Source organism: Eschscholzia californica, unplaced genomic scaffold (genome assembly GCF_041429995.1).
Source record: "Eschscholzia californica isolate CP2 unplaced genomic scaffold, dmEscCali1.0.p SCAF_1, whole genome shotgun sequence".
NCBI lineage: Eukaryota > Viridiplantae > Streptophyta > Magnoliopsida > Ranunculales > Papaveraceae > Eschscholzia > Eschscholzia californica.
In genome coordinates, this window is record NW_028238198.1 from 25514616 (window position 1) to 25531323 (window position 16708).

Sequence of the window (16708 nt, forward strand, 5' to 3'; positions counted from 1 at the left end):
ATAACCTATTCTTTTATTTCGTAATAAACAATATCACGTCTCTATGAATAAATTTCCTATATCATCATTCGTACAAAAGCAACATCAATTGCTGCATTTAATCTAATACAAATTAGAGGAGTAATTGGTTTTCGTCGCTAGAACTGGGCTCTTATGTACTTTTGAAGGCCGTCTCAATGGTCGGGAGTGAGGATACTTCGCTTATCAAATACAGGATTACATCATATTTCACTTATGAAGAAAAAAAACCTTAGAAATCAACCAAGCGGAATAAAAATGAATTTAAATACAAAGAGTTACATGGAATAAATCTAAACAAAGATATTGAGCAAACAAAATAGATGATCATCAAAAAATAAAAGAAACACCAACTTCATAATTTGTCACAGATGAGAATAAAAATAAATGAAACAGATCTATGAGCAGTAAATCTGAAACCAAAGTATAGATGAAACAAGAAAAGATAACTACTAAAATGAAAAATAAAATCACCTCAAATTTGAGCCTCGTCGAGTTAATCCGAGCTTCTTAAAAATTGGCAAGAATGGGCATGATTTCAAGTTAGGCCCCATTAATCAGACTAGAGTTAGGTTGGTTGGCGGGTTATTGACTACAAATTTCTATTAGCCACTTAAACACAGTCAGTATACAAAGATGTACACGATAGTGTTCTTTAAACATTTTTCTACTTGACTATGGGAGGAGGTCCCTCGGGCAAATACGGAACTGTGGCCGAAAATCATGAAGATCCGGTGCTCTTAAAAAGGAAATTTTGTCAAAGACACATTTTCGTGTTACTCTTGCTTAAAATTGCATGGCAACTAAAAATATCAAAGTAGTATTATTATCATTTATCAACAAAAAAAACAAGAATGCATTACAACAAGTCTTAGAGTTTTTACCATGAGCACAATAAAGCCCATTGTATTAAACTATAAGTTTAGGGATCGTTGCTCCACTTTCCCACTTTAGGACAACACTTGATTCAAAGCTTTCAGCTACCACTCCAGTTGGTTTCTTAATATTTATGATTAGAACATAGAAAAAGGCTTCTTTGGATAAAACTTAAAAATAGATATACCAGGACTTAATAACCGATGATGAATCAACCTTACTATATGACTTCTAATGTTATCTTGTTTTTGTTTTCTTGACACTAACAAATTCGAAGAACAATTTTCTAATATCTTGCAGTTTACTAACCGCATTTTTCATCATCATCCAGTCGCTCGGTGAATGTTTAGAACATGTGATGCCAACTCTAATAACTTCAACCAAGCATTCCTCTATTCTGTTATCTTTGTTCCTTTGTCTATGTTGAACGTCTAGCACAAGTGTGGTTATTTCTCTTGCCTCAACCTCTTGGATACCATCTTCTGCATCTGCTATTGGGAACAACATGAGTGGGTCAATTGTCTCCACAACTAGACTTGGCAAACTCCTCAAACAAAATTCATGAAGATTTAGACCATCTTTGAACATGTCGTTTGTTGGTCTTTTTCCTGTAAACATCTCCAACAAGAGAATTCCATAACTATATACATCGCCCATGATAGAAACTTGACCACCCATTCCATACTCTGCAATTTTTTGATATGTTTGTATTAGAATCAAACAAGGTAAACCAAATCTTGTACATAAAGCGAAGTTAATTTTGAGACTGAATATATTTACCTGGAGGAATGTACCCGATGGATCCCCTTAGCTTAAGTGACATGCTTTGATTTTGAGAAGAACTATTTGATGTTACGAAGAGGAACTTCGCTAAGCCAAAGTCACTAACATGAGCCATTTTATCTCCGTCTAGAAGTACATTACTTGGCTTTAGGTCACAGTGACAGTGAGCAATAGCAGTCTCACAATTATGATGAAGATACTCCAATGCAGAGGCTACGTCAATGGCTATATTTAGCCTTTCACTAAAATTTAGACTTTTGGGACGACCATTTTCTGTATCAACTTGGGGATGCAACCAGCGTTCTAAACTCCCATTTGACATGAACTCGAAAACTAAAGCTTTAAAGTCGTTCCCTTCATAATCAATACTCAAACATGTACTTATCACTTTAATAAGATTACGATGTCGAATATTTCTCAAAGCTTCACACTCAGATATGAAACTCTTGGAAGCACACATCTGTTGAAGGTTCAATACCTTCACAGCAACTATCTTTCCATCTTCATCACTAACTCCTTTATACACACGACCAAAATTACCTACACCGATCAGATTGCTGATGGAGAACCCAGCAGTCCATTTAAATAGCTCTGTGTAGGAGACGCTAGCAAACTGGACACTCTTTGAGGCGGATGCAGGAGCTTTAGTTCTCTTTACAAACTTTATGATCTAAACACAAGCAACACAAGATAACATGAGTACAACTACAATACCAAGTAGTGCCGAGATTATAACTTTCGGAGGATAGCTACAACTAACTAGAAACTTAAAAGCCTAATACACCCACAGGGACAAATAATAACTTCTTGTTGGAGTATCCAGGGTTGCAGTTTGGAGTAGTCCAAAAAATGATGGTTTGTTTAGCAACTCGAATGTCCATCCATGTCCCGCAAAAAATGACACTTACCCAAACCTGACACAATGCGGTACGCATGTCGTTACCTCTAATTGATCTACGATCTCCATGGGTTTCACCTGTTCAATTAACAAGACTTGTTCCATATCATAAGAAACCAAATAGAAAGAATCCTATTAACATAAAGAGTTCCCAAAATATAGATATCAAGGGGATAACACTTGAACTACAAGATACCAGCCTACTTCTTGCGGGAGGTAGGCAATGAAGATTGTGGACCCAAAACCCCATCCTATTAGATGGTCACTTACGTAAACCATTAGATGGACAATGAGATTGTGACTAGGACTATAACCTGATGAAGAGATTATTCGTACTATTTGCTAGCAAAAGTCATCCATGCTAACTTTCTTAGAATTCCAGTTGAATCTGGAATACTTCCTGTAAGATTGTGGAGACGCAAATCCAAAAATTCCAGCTTTACGAGAGCACCTATACTTGTAGGTATACTTCCATGTATACGATTACCTCCGGAGCTAGGATTTGGAGACTCGAGAAGTTTGGCAGAACACCTTTGAAGTTGGAACAGGTTCTCTAGTAGAACCAAGAGTCGTGGACTAGAAGAATTCACAACAAGTTAAACCAACGTTTACTCCCTAGATTTTCGGATACCGTCCAGGTGAGACTGTTACACACCAACATCAAATTCTTCAAACCGATTTTCTGTACCGTAAACCTTCTACTTAGAGTAAGTGTGTGGAATAATTTCGACGGGAAGTATATCTCGAAGTGGTTATAGAGAAAACTGATACCCTACAAGGTAAATGGAAGAAGGTATAATTCCCGACAATGAACTTTCGGATAGTTCAAGAAATCTTAAATCCTTGAGCAGAGCAAGTTCAGATCGTATTTTACTGCCTAGACTAACAGACCGTTGTCAAATAATTAGAGGCTAACCAACAATCAGACATTCGAGAAAGAACTTGGGATGCCTCCAGTTAATTTATTTGTTCGAAGATGCAAGATAGCTAGCTTCAAAATTCTCCTAATTGGTCGATAATTTTTCCATTAGCTCATTGGCACTAAAATCTACCACACTAAGCTTCTTGCAGTTGGTTATTTTGATTGGGGTTTCCTCATCAAAAGCATTATTTGATGCGTTTGAAAATCGTAATCGGAGCAAAGTGTTGTTGGCACCCCCCTCAAGAAAAAAATTGGAAAGAAAATGTGAATAAAAGGGGCACCAATACCACTTTCAATGGAATAACCCTTTAGTTATTTAAAATTTGTTAGTTCGAGTTCGATTAGGCTTAGCAAACCCTAATACTATAAAAAGGGGCGGGGGGGGGGGGGGGGGGGGGGGGAGTCTAGCAGTTGTTTAATTCATTCAGTTTATCAACAAAATTACACCAGTTTCTCACTTCTTTTATTCTGTGCGAGTTCTCCGTTTTCTAAGTTTTGGACATAGATTTAAAGCTTTCCAGAGTTTTCCATTGCGTCAGGTTTAGCAAACCCTAATACTATGAGACGAATTACCTACAAATGCTGACTTCGCAAGTTTGATAGCTCCTCCAAGACCAGCTGCTTTAGTTTCATACACTTCACTCACTGAGCAGGATCACTATCTTATTAGCTGCTTTATACCCAACCGAAAGAGAAACACAATGCAAATGATGATGGAGAAGGCCTACATCGAAACTTTTACTGTTTAAGATGCGCCTTTACCAACCAAGTCGCCCCGAACTCGTTTACCTCCATGAATTCCAAGCCTTAGAAACACTTCTCTAATCACACACAATTCCATTACTACATCTCTCATGGACATTCTTTCTCCAGCCGATTCAACCGAACACGCTACTCCGATTTTCAGTACTAAGTTTAAGCACTCCTTCAACTTAGCGGCTCGAATTCCATCTTGATTAATGCGTTCTTGAATATCAATGAACAGACGTTCATCGATCATCTGCAACGTTCTTCCTTCTGATATCATAACCAGCTTCGAGAAACAATGAAGGTTTAGATCCCCTATGAACATCTCCTCTGTTGGTCTTTTACCAGTGAACATCTCAAGTAAAACAATACCAAAGCTGTATACATCACCTTCTATAGATGCTTCAGCACCCATTCCATATTCTGCATTATTGAAATGTTTTGATTACTTTAGAAACAAATGTATTTCACGTCGATAAATCGGTGAACCCAATTGCTTTTTAATCAATAAAAATAAAGGGAAGAGAATGACATGAAGTTTACATACCTGGAGCAACATACCCAATAGATCCCTTAATTGCAACAGATGAAGAACTATTTGGATTTTGACCAAAACTAGTGGAAATGGTGGTGCCAAGGAACTTGGCTAGTCCGAAATCGCCTACGTGGGCAGTCATGTCATCATCTAGGAGAATGTTGGTTGGCTTTAAATCCCGATGAACGATCGGTGTTTCACACTGATGATGAAGATAATCCAATGCAGAAGCAACATCAATTGCTGCATTTAATCTCTGCAAGAAAGTAAAATGTCTCGGTTGAACTTCCAGACCTATTTCTTGATCAGGGTGTAACCAATTCTCTAGACTACCATTAGCCATGAACTCAAAAACAATAGCTTTGAATTCATTGCCTCTACTATCAACACTTGAGCAGACGGTCAAGATTTTGATTAGATTTCGATGTCGAACATTTTTCAAGGAATTGCATTCAGCCATGAAACTTTTTGAAGCACCTTTTTTTTGAAGGTTGAGTACCTTCACTGCAACAAATCTTTCAGTACTATCATCCCTTAGAACTCCTTTATATACAGAACCATAACTGCCGACACCAATCAAATTTGCTGATGAGAACCCATCTGTTGCTTTGAGGAGTTCCGTGTAAGAAATCCGTAAACATTGATCATTGGACGAAGATTCAGAAATAGGTTTCTTTCTTGACCGAGTACGTGTAATAACAAGATAAGATATTATCATAATTAAACAAAGGACCACAAAAGCCACCATTGGGGTTATTAGTTTGAAAAGTACAAATTTTCGATTTTTCTTTGAAGCCGGTGACGGAATAACACAAACAGGTAACCGCAAACTAGGTATACCTCCACAAATCTTACTGTTTCCAGTAACTGATAAGGCACTAGTATTTAGGAACACACCTTGTCGAGGTACTTTACCTTGAAAATCATTAAACGACAAGTTCAATTTGTACAGGAAATGTAACCTTCCTAAATATTCTGGAATTTGACCTGTTAACTTGTTACTTGAAATATCCAACTCTTGCAGGGATCCTAAAGCACTTAAAGACTGAGGAATGGTTCCTTCGAACGAGTTAGCATCTAAGTATAGGTATATCAAACTAACACATTTACCAAGTTCGCTAGGAATTTCACCCGATAATTTGTTGTCAGAAATGAGTAACTCGGCGAGATTCATTAAGCTACTCACCTGTAGTGGCAACGACCCACTCAAAGAGTTATGCGATAAATCGAGGTAAACTGTAAGTGCTGGAATACTAAGAACTGATTCGGGTATGGAACCGGTAAGGTTGTTGTAGCTAACATTTAGCTTTTGCAATTGTAAACAGTTTCCGAGACTTATAGGTATGATTCCTTGTAAGTTATTCATCTCCATGTCGAGTAAAATCAACTTCGATAAGTTTCCAATGGAGGATGGTATAAGACTTGAAAGCTTGTTGTGATTCAAATACAACTTCGCTAAATTCTGAAGCCTCCCTACCCCAAAAGGGATAGCACCACTCAAGTAGTTATGATCAAATCCTAATATTGTCAAATTGACAAGGTTCTGAATTCCAATAGGGATTCCTCCATGAATATAGTTTCTCCCTATAACGAATCGTTCAAGGGTCGATAGGTTGCCTATCGATTCAGGTAATTTGCCTCCTAAAAGATTATTTGATAGGCTTAAAGTTCTCAGATTAGTACAATTAACCAAAGAGGTAAGGATATTCAAGTCATTGGCTCCCTCTGATCCAAGTTGATTGCGACCTAATTGTAGCGTAGTTAGTTCTTGTAATTTCCCTAAGATAATAGGAATTGGTCCACTGAGATGGTTAATTTCAAAATCAAGTTCTTGAAGTCCAGATATGTTTGACAAGGAAACTGGAATGTTTCCTGTGAAATTGTTTCCACCACCATAGAGAACTTTCAGGTTAGGAAATGTTAGGCCTATATCGGATGGAAGTTGACCATGGAGGTAATTCAATGAAATAGAGAATAAGAATATAGAAGAGATGTTATAAACAGAAGGAGGAATAGTGCCAGATAGTTTGTTCTGAGAAACTTCAAAGAATCCTAAATTCCTCAATTGGCCAAATTCAATGGGTATGGATCCTTCAAGATTATTTCTTCCAAGTGAAAGCTTAGATAAATATGAAAAGTTGCCTATCCAAGGTGGTATTCTTCCTGTAAGATTGTTTCCTTCCAAATCAAGATATACCAACTTTGTAAGTGAACTCAGCTGGTCAGGTATACTTCCAATCATGTTGTAATATAAGTCAAGGACTAGGAGGGCTGAACAGTGACTCAGATTGGCTGGAATTTCGCCTGTAAATGAGTTTTGACTAAGATTCAAAAACTGCAATTGTTGCAAGAGACCAATCTGTTCAGGGATTTCACCATTGAAGTAGTTGTCTATTAGATTTAGACCAGTAAGAAAGGTAAGATTTCCAATGGAGGGTGGTATTGATCCAACTAGCTTATGTCTTGATAAATTCAAGCTCACCACCCGTTTACTAGAGGGATTGCAGGAAACTCCTACCCATTGACAGAAATGGAGAGAGTTGTTCCATGAGTTCATTACTTGGAATGGGTCTTGAGTTATTTTCTCCCTAAATTCGAGCAAAACAAGATGGTCCGACTCATTTCCAGAAATGGTGGTAGTTGTGAGTGTCAATTGTGTTTGAGAATTCACGAGGAGAAGAATAATGACATGAATGTATAATGATGAATACATGCTTCACCAAAACAAAGAAAATAATAATAAAAGAAAAGTAGTATTTTAGCGAACTTCTTAATGAAAAATGAAGTTCTTTCAAGCTCATATTTATATTATTAGTTTGATAATGAGGTTTTCTCTCCTAGTGTAATACCAGTCGCAGTACCAACTTGCTAATATCTTTGTCATGCTTAAAATTTGCCCTAATTTGAGGGTACTTCCAACTTGATTCACCCTATTCAGTTTATGCAGTGAGAGCCAACTTGCCAACAACCCTTGGTTGGAGTGGTAAGACTCGTAAAAGGTTTAGTCTTCCACCTTAGAGGTCAATGGCTTGAGGCACGCTGACAATTAAAAAAAATGCAGTGAGAGCCCAATTCGGAATCTATCACTTTTGTCATGGTTATACTGACTGTCTGGCTTTCTGGCTTATGGTACTTTTTGCATCTTTTTCTCCATGAAAATATGACAACACAGTGACATTTGACCCTGACTTGACTTCAAAGTTAGGAGTACTTTTTTCCCATGAATACAGTAACTGTTGACCTTGACTTGACTTCAACCCTAACAGACAAGGATATAATGGAGGATGGCTACAACTAGCTAGAAAATTAAATGCCTAGCATAGGAGGACTTACCCACTGGGGACAAATGATAACATGGTGCTAGAAAAGTCGATATCTTAAAAAGAAACCTCCCGATGAAGGAAGATATAATATCTAAATCAATGCCAAAGAAAAATACTTATCAAACATACTGAATATGGGAAGGATAAGCACCTCCACTTACTTGTGACTTGACAATTACTTGTAATAAGATAAGCGACTTATTTTAAAATCAACTATCTTAGTACAATTTGAATTTAATAATGATACTTTGCTATTTCCACCATTTCACTAAAAGAGAAAGCTGAGATACATTGTGGTAGCTATTAAAGAAATAAGTTACGAGGTCACATACGAGAAGTATGAGGGCAAATACGTGATTGTAATTTGTAACGTATCATATCGATATTTTTATCTGTGTGTTTGTTTAATTGTCTCTTTGGATTGAATCCAGTAGTTGTGCATTACGCAATATGAAATACTTGAGTATTCATAAATTAGTGAGATATTTATTTACACTTAATTGATGCAAGCGGAACCTATTCTTTTATTTTCTCATAAACTATATCATCGTGTCATAATATCGGTATAAATTTCCTATGAATGAAATAAATGATACCAAATTGTTGAGATGATTCATGATTATATCTACTTGGGATGCTATCCTTATTTGTGGAGTCAAGATTATTCCTTTTTGAGGGTGTTAAACAATTTTTGTTTGTCTCCAAACATTCTTGTAATCATTTTTTGTCTTTCGGCCTTTTAATATAATCTTTGCATTTTCTTAAAAAGAAAGTACACCCATATCATAAGAAATGGAAAAGAGAGAAATGTTAGACGATGAAAATGAAATGATAGGCAAGGGGTTGTAGTTTAGGTAGATATTGAACCTTGGGTGCGGCCAGTAACAGTAGCAAGAGGCGATTCAGCACGTAATGTTCCTAGCAATTCATATCATCGAGCAATTCTCCAGTCACCTGCAAGAATCCAATTTGTTTATCTTCTGTAGTTACTTAGATGAGGACTTTCACGAAATCTAGATATACTAAATTGACTTCCTACCGTGGAGCTCATGTGCAAGACATGGAAGCGCTGCTCAATGTTCATAAGCTTTTCTACTTTCACAATCCTAGCCTTTGGTACCTGCAGGCTGGGGATTCATACTTGTTAGCTGCAAATAATATATTCAAAGGCATCTCCTTTGACACGAAAACAAATATAAAACCAGCATTGTAGTTCATGTAAATGGTGAGTTTGCGGGACAGACGCCTCAAGGAGCAATTTTGGTGACATTAGAGTTTTAGTTTCCTTTCCATGTAGGTTGCCGAAATCCATAGTTTTAGTTTCTTATCCACAATTCTTAAATGGAGTCTAACCTCTGCTTTGGGATATGCAGGGATTTTAGTGGAGGATTTTGGTTTTTATATAGAACAACAAGTATTCAAGAATGGGGGTTCAGATAAGTCAGTAATTGGGATGCTACAAGTTAAAACTTTCGCCAAGTCCAGTGTGGGTTTGAACAATTGCAGAGGAAACAAAATAATACCTTCCCGACATCATTCCTTTTTAAACCAGCCAGCATAACTCAGCACATTCTGTTTCATCATCCAACTCTTGCGCCTCCAATCTGATCCTCCATGTCTGTCTCGCTTAGCCTTCAAATCTTTCCAGGGTCAGCTAATGACCTTCTGTAATAAAGAAAATACTCAGAAGAAAGTGATGAACAAAAAAATTTCAAGACAATGTCAATTGTTACCTCCCTAGCTCCCTTTCCAGTTTTTCTTTCTCTTATTTCAACTTGCCAACATTAAAAAATTGTTGGATGCAAGACAACAGTGGGTCATCTGTTTCTGAATTAAGAACCATCATACAGGAGGCGAAATAGTAATGTGGTTGAGAATTTGAGAACCTGATGCCGAATTGTATCTTGGGTTCTTTGTACGATAATATAAAATGTAACAGTAATTTTTACACTTAGTATAGTAAACAAAAACGCCAACTGATTTAAATTATGAACTTTTTATATCTTGAATTAATCCACAACCTCCCACTAAGCTACATTTCATTTCTTGAAATAATTTAAAACTTCAAAGTTTTACATCTAGCTTCACTATTTAAGGAACACCCGTCCTTAGAGTGGACCCAATAGGTCACAGGGGTCACACACCCCCAAACACGCCCCTGACTACGAAATTGGAAATTACATTAAGTTCTGTCTACGAATGTCGACTCGGCAAGCTCAATTGCCCGTACAAGACCAGCAGCTTTATTTTCGCATTCTTGTTGTTCATCCTCAGGAATACTATCAGCTACAATGCCAGCACCAGCCTGAAGATGTGCAACCCATTCTCGACGCCTATTCTCATCCTTGTACGAGTACATTGTGTCATGACGTATTCCAGTCTGGAAAACAATTGTACGTAAAGCAAGTGCAATGTCCATGTCGCCCGAATATGATACTCCCCCAAATCCACCGCTATACGGTCCTCTTCTTGTTACTTCTAACTGATCTATTAACTCCATGGCTTTCACCTGTTTTTACAAGTAGTGGAACCCAAAAGAAAGATAATGAGAAAAAGGTATTACAGTTACAGGTAATCGCGGATGAAGAGAAATTGAAGAATATGTAAACAAGAGTGATAGGTCATGATGAGCTTGTGTTGACAAGAATGCTATGAAGTTTATGAGGATTGCATTAGAGTCTCCCGCTTAACTTCCCTGTCCTATTTCATGAAAGTTGCCTATCTTAACTTCTTCAATCACGATTATTCCTTCCCTTGATAACAAAAATTGTTCAATTGAAGATGCGTAACTCGCTAATCGGACACAACCAAGAATAATGCAATAGATAGGAGCTTCGGATTATCCATATTTTTCTCTCTGTTATTGTCAAAGCGGAGTTACTTGGTTGAGGGCTTGCTGGCTTAAGGAGAAGTTTATGATGAAATGGATTCTGGCGAGAACCGACAGAGGAAATATTGAAGAAAAAAATAGTAACAACTAACAAGTACTAAGTAGGATAATTGAACCTTGGGTGCCCCACTAACTGTTCCGACAGGCAATGCAGCACGTAAAGCATCCCAGCAAGTAAGATCATCAAGTAACTCTCCTGTCACCTGCAAGAAAGCAATTGCATTTGTTAAAATGACCTTGAACAAGCAAGTAGAGAAACTGCTTATCCTACGCATCATTACTAAAATGGCAGAAATGAAAAGAACAAATAACATGAAGGAGAAAGTTAATCTACCCACATACATTTGTTACATTACAAGACCTACAGGTTTAAATTTCACACTGGCGATCAACTTTAATGCTAGAGAATACAAGTGGTGTGGTACTACAGACTGCACTCCTATGAATAGGTCAAAAACCATTACTGTTTCCCTATGCTGAAGTTCAAACATACTTTTGCAGTTATATATTGAATTTTTATTCACACATGGAAATAGAGTTTCTCACCGTTGAGCTGATGTGCATGACATGGGAGTATCTTTCTATGTTCATAAGCTTTTCCACTTTCACAGACCCAGACTTTGATACCTGTGGATGATACGATCAGCCTTTAGCTTAGTTATTAAAACGATTTAAGTCGCTTCACAATAAAATGGAAAGACTGACAGAGACGTTCAATATGTCTGAGTATGAAGCCACGCATTTCGTACCACATGGCTGTTCATGTAAAATGAAATTGTGAAAGAAATTAAGGTATACATTCCCAATTTTACTTTATTTATTATTTTAAAAAGAAAAAGGCTTTCCACCTCAAGGCGGTTTGCTCTGGAAAAGCTAAGAGTTGTCTTGTGGCGTGCACCTTGATGCATAAAAGACGCACCATAATTCTTGTTGAAAAAAGAAATGATGCCACATTTATATAAAAAGAAAATATACTATAGTCTTAATTCAGTTTGCAACAATACTATACAGACTCGAGTGTTTAGCGGACAAGAAGTGTAAATGTTGCAGTTGTTACTTCTATTGATGCATGAACTTAATCAATGCTTGTACGTTTTGTTTTTGTCTGTAGATGCAAATGCCTCGAGGTGAAAACAGACCGTATTGCCTTGAGGCTCGTCTCGAGGTGAAAACAGACCGTATTGCCTTGAGGCTCGCCTCAAGGTGTACGCATCTGTCAAATATATAAACATCATACCTTCCCAACATCATTTCGTCCCAAATCGACAAGCATAATGTGCTCAGCACATTGCTTCTCGTCAGCCAGCAGCTTTTTTTCCTGTATCTGATCTTCCTCATCTGTCTTCCCTCTTCTAATTGTCCCAGCAAGTGGTCGGTTTACAATCTTTCTCTGTCAACATATAATAAGAAAGAATGAAATAATAACAATAATAACAATTATGATAGTAATAATAATAAGTGGTCTCAGTCGATGGGAAAACGTCAAGGCTCTCTAAGACTCTAACAGAACATTAACATGTTGGGACATGGCATGACGAAAACAAATATGTGACCTAACGATACATACCAATATCAGTAGAAGAGTTCCAACTAACACAACTAGAGAAGAAGTGCAGAACATGATGTATTAGGTCCAACAATCATCGGAGAATAACAAACACAAAAGACCTTATGATTAACCATTTCAGATTACCTTCTTCACGCGAGTGAGAATCTCCGGACTTGATGCAACAAGAATGCAGCCTCTAGCCTGATAAAGTGGAGAAAATGAATTTCAGAAGACTGGGTCAGGAGAATATACATGTGGAGTAGATAGTATCAGCAGATTATACTCCGGAAGCAAGACAAATACCTGTAAATAAGTCATGTATGGACTTGGATTCACCACTCTCAACGCTCTGTATACTTCAAATGGGTCAGCAAAGGTACGGCGTTCAAAGCGTTGACTTAGCACAATCTGGAAAATGTCGCCTGCCAAGATATGTTCTTTTGCCTCAAGGACAGCCTTCTTATATGCTTCACTTGTCATAGACGACTTCTTCAATGGAGAACCAAAATGAGGAGCATATAAGTTCACTGAGCCTGCAGATAACTTCGGCCTGACAACGGAAAATCAAATCAAATTCACAAAAGGAATCATTCACGGTAAACAATGGTAGTGGTCTTAGTCAAAACAACACCAGAAATACAAATGGTCTACTCACGGGTCAACTTTATGTACTCTAGATACTAAGACTTCCAATCTCTTCATCCCATCCTTGTAAGCCTCCTCAACTGAAGAGTACCGATCTAGACGCACCCAATGAATCACATATGCTTTCTGAATAACAATATGAAAAGTAAACAACTCACTAAGTAAATTGATAAAAATATACATTCCAAAAGAAAGTATTAACTAATCAAACACCCAGGATCTCAACCTGTAAATTTCCAGCAACAAGTATCCCCACAACTGTCATGTTTAAAGATTACCTTCTCTACATGATCAAACACAATTATATCATCATAGAGGCCTAAATGAACATCTGCAAGGTTCCTATCGTCCGTGGGTGCGCTTGAGAATGGAATTTTCTTCTTCTCCACATATCGTACTGTGTCATAAGAGAAATAACCCACCCATCCACCTGTTCATGAATTAAGGAAACTGATTTTTATGCAGTAGTGGTACTTTTCCCCAAAACTCTCCATTGATTTGTATGTAAATTAGTAAATAGAAACATATAAAATAATGCTTTTCTTTGTAACTGGATGAGTCAATTGTGTAAAATTGAATGATAAATGTGCAGCAAAGATACAATTTCAACTGTTCAACCGGGACAAAATACTCAAGGGCCAACTGTCATACAGATACAGAATATATGTGAGAGTCAAGGACTTCAAATGCCAAATGAAACTTCATAGCCTCCAAAACCTACCTCACACGATGACAAGAAATTGCATGTAGCCTTTCATAATTGTCAACATCTATAAAAGTGAATTTTTTTACTCCAGAAATTAATGGTATGTGCATTTGAGACAGAGATACTGATACTATGGTCGTTCATAAACGTCTACACGTATACTAATACTATAAGTACCTTTACAAGAAACGTATAAAAAGAATAAGAGTGGTAGAAATAAGAATATGCAATTGGATGAAGAGGGGTATCCTTTATCAAAATTCAGTAGGAAATGCATTTTACGCTGGGAATATTCCTTGATGAGAAAGCAGTGGGAAGGCTGCGCATATGTCATCAGATGATTTTGAACAAACATTGGTGGCTAATTTTGTTGGAGGTTCCTAACAACTGAAAAGACGTTTCCAACCCGATAATGATAGAACACGTGACAGTAAAGCAAGGAAGCCTTCCGGCCGTATCAATACAGGTACCTAACCCCAGATTTCTAGTTAAGATACTCTACCCAGAGTAAACCAATAACCAAGATATTGAAGATGTAGATGGAAACTGCAACAAAGTAATAGTATCCAAAAATAAGACTGTAGGATTTAAATTTCAGTGAACTAACTGAATAGAAAATTCACACAAATATATTCTACCATGTGAATATCTAGTACGCGATGCATGATACGCTACCATGTGAGTATCGGGTAATTTGGGGTATACCTCTTCGGTACGCTATTTTAGGGTCCTGTACATTTCCCAATAATTTGTGTACAAATAAATTGGGGCAATTAAGGCCGAAAAGTCCAAAACGCCAAATTTGGGTAATGGACCACGACCCCTCCCAAAAATGATATGGGTGGATTTGATACGTGGTACGCAAGGGCGGTAGAGTATCTGATAACATTGAAGTAGAATAAAAATGTGGCTTTCTTATCAACAAAAAACAAATTAAGAAGTATATATCTTATCAAGCCCGTCTTACCACAAAATGCATCAGGAAGTTCGTTGAGAAGTTGAGGATTCAATCCTTCCATTAGTCTCTCAGGAATAGACATTGGATCCTCAACAAACTCTTCTGTTCTACTTCCTTCCTCATGGTCCATAATCGTAACGAGATTTTCCTTTGCCACAATCTCCATTGTTGGTTGAGCTCCAACCACACTATATCTTCCCTAATAACAAAATAACTCCAACTTTCATAAACCACAAGATTTCAAATTGAAGAAGTAAACAAAAAAATGAAACCAACAACTTACAACATTTGATGATCTCACTCCCTGTTCAACCGATTCAAACAGAAAACTTGGCGCATCTCGATCATCTTCTTTAACTAAACATCGATAAGCAAGCACCGGAGTCAGATGATCAGAAAATATGCAGCGGAAAAGAGGAATCAAATTCCCATTCTTTGATGCTTCTTGAAACTTCACCTCATCATCCACTAAGAACAAGAAATTAAACCAATAATTAGATTTTAAACAACTGAAAACGCTCAAAAAATGTCTGAAAATCGTAAAAATGAGACGAATTAGAGAGAGAAACTAAAATACCTGAAGATTGAGTAGAAATAGCTTTACATTTCAAAGAAGGAAAAGATGAACGAGAACTAAATACACTCATCGGATAGTTACTACTACCATAGCTTAATCCATTCGTAGTGACAGATTTAACGGTAGTGACTGCAGATAAACGACGAAATGACGGCGAGAAACAGGGGGAAAATGCTAGACTTTCCATCTCCTAAATCTCGAATTGAGATTTCTTCTTCAAGATTTAGAGAGAGAGAGAGAGAGACTAACTATAGAGAGAATTTAGAGAGAGAGAGAGAGAGAATCAATGGAGTCTTGTTCTTCTTCTTCTGTGATTGTTAAATCACTGAAGCTGTCTATTTTCGCCTATTCGGAGAGCTTTTTAACGGGATTTTATAAACCAATCCAAATTGACAGTGACCGGAGGTCATGGGCCCTGGGCGGCCTGGCTTTCCAGCCCCTTTTGCTTCAAAAGTTCATGGTACATCATTACCTATGATTTTCTTTTAAAAGAATACCACAAATGGTATTTAGCCCTAAAATTGAGTTCCACATCAAACTAAACATATTTCATCAAAAAAAAAACATCAAACTAAACGATGATATGACTGATTCCAATTGGTAAAGGCATTTCTCTCCCTCCATGGGCCAATTAACTCGAATCGGTCACATCCCCATTCCCCAATTTTCAACCCATTTAGCATTTGTGTTGTTCCCAAGGAGTAATAGTTTTAGACGAGTCAAGTATTACAAACAGGACGTAATACAGATATACTAAGTTTGACTAGTTTACTCGTGTGAGTTAGATTCGTTTAACTTAAATTGATCTAAAATTAGGAAGAATTAGTTTTTTTAGATGAATTAGATATCACGAGCGAGACAAAATACAAACATTCTGAAAACCTTATATGGATTAATTTAGATTTCAAATTCGATTCCAGATATGACGTAGAAAAAACATACACATTTGATAGAACATCTTTTGTAAGATTTGGTTAAAATATCATATTTTGAGTCGGGGTTATCTTGCTTTAGATTTTTATGAGGCATGATGAATATCTATGTCAAATGGAAATCTAAGCTAACTTGAGGTCATAATTTGTTGATTTTGTTTGCTATGATCAAATTAGTCTTCAGGATGTAATTGGGAAAACTTTAACTAGTTATAAACAAGATTTTATCCCAAAAACACATTTATAAGATATAATGTCGGGCATTTTTCTATTTAAAACAAATAAAACAATGTTAAAATTGTTATATTGCATTGTTACCGTATCCTAACACAATTTGTGAAATCTAGTA

General features: G+C 36.9%; 2 protein-coding genes across 2 annotated transcripts; both read right to left on the bottom strand.

Moving 5' to 3' along the window:
* Positions 1-850: 850 nt before the first annotated feature.
* On the bottom strand, positions 851-7556 carry LOC147565460 (uncharacterized). The gene is made up of 5 exons (XM_086651842.1): positions 4792-7556; positions 4248-4667; positions 4075-4142; positions 1675-2347; positions 851-1580 (listed from the first exon to the last, which is right to left on the bottom strand). The coding sequence occupies exons 1-5, from the start codon at positions 7490-7492 to the stop codon at positions 1132-1134; spliced, it is 4311 nt and encodes a 1436-aa protein (XP_086507968.1). The 5' UTR covers positions 7493-7556; the 3' UTR covers positions 851-1131.
* A 2523-nt stretch (positions 7557-10079) lies between these two features.
* On the bottom strand, positions 10080-16083 carry LOC147565461 (anthranilate synthase alpha subunit 1, chloroplastic-like). Its single transcript, XM_086651946.1, has 11 exons — positions 15428-16083; positions 15134-15318; positions 14860-15049; positions 13465-13616; positions 13197-13312; positions 12845-13091; positions 12686-12742; positions 12230-12382; positions 11539-11619; positions 11109-11195; positions 10080-10611 (listed from the first exon to the last, which is right to left on the bottom strand). Exons 1-11 carry the CDS (start codon positions 15612-15614, stop codon positions 10285-10287), a joined length of 1782 nt encoding a protein of 593 aa, XP_086508072.1. The 5' UTR covers positions 15615-16083; the 3' UTR covers positions 10080-10284.
* Positions 16084-16708: the final 625 nt, after the last annotated feature.

Excerpts from the sequence above, each read along its gene's own strand:
- LOC147565460 (XM_086651842.1), bottom strand. The coding sequence starts at position 7,492 with ATGTATTCATCATTATACATTCATGTCATTATTCTTCTCCTCGTGAAT. Across the intron at positions 4,143-4,247 it reads CTTGGTTGGTAAAGGCGCAT|TGAGTGAAGTGTATGAAACT; the intron begins CTTAAACAGTAA and ends GATCCTGCTCAG. Across the intron at positions 1,581-1,674 it reads CATCGGGTACATTCCTCCAG|AGTATGGAATGGGTGGTCAA; the intron begins GTAAATATATTC and ends AAAAAATTGCAG.
- LOC147565461 (XM_086651946.1), bottom strand. The coding sequence starts at position 15,614 with ATGGAAAGTCTAGCATTTTCCCCCTGTTTCTCGCCGTCATTTCGTCGT. Across the intron at positions 13,313-13,464 it reads TGTTTGATCATGTAGAGAAG|AAAGCATATGTGATTCATTG; the intron begins GTAATCTTTAAA and ends ATTGTTATTCAG. Across the intron at positions 12,743-12,844 it reads CATACATGACTTATTTACAG|GCTAGAGGCTGCATTCTTGT; the intron begins GTATTTGTCTTG and ends CCACTTTATCAG.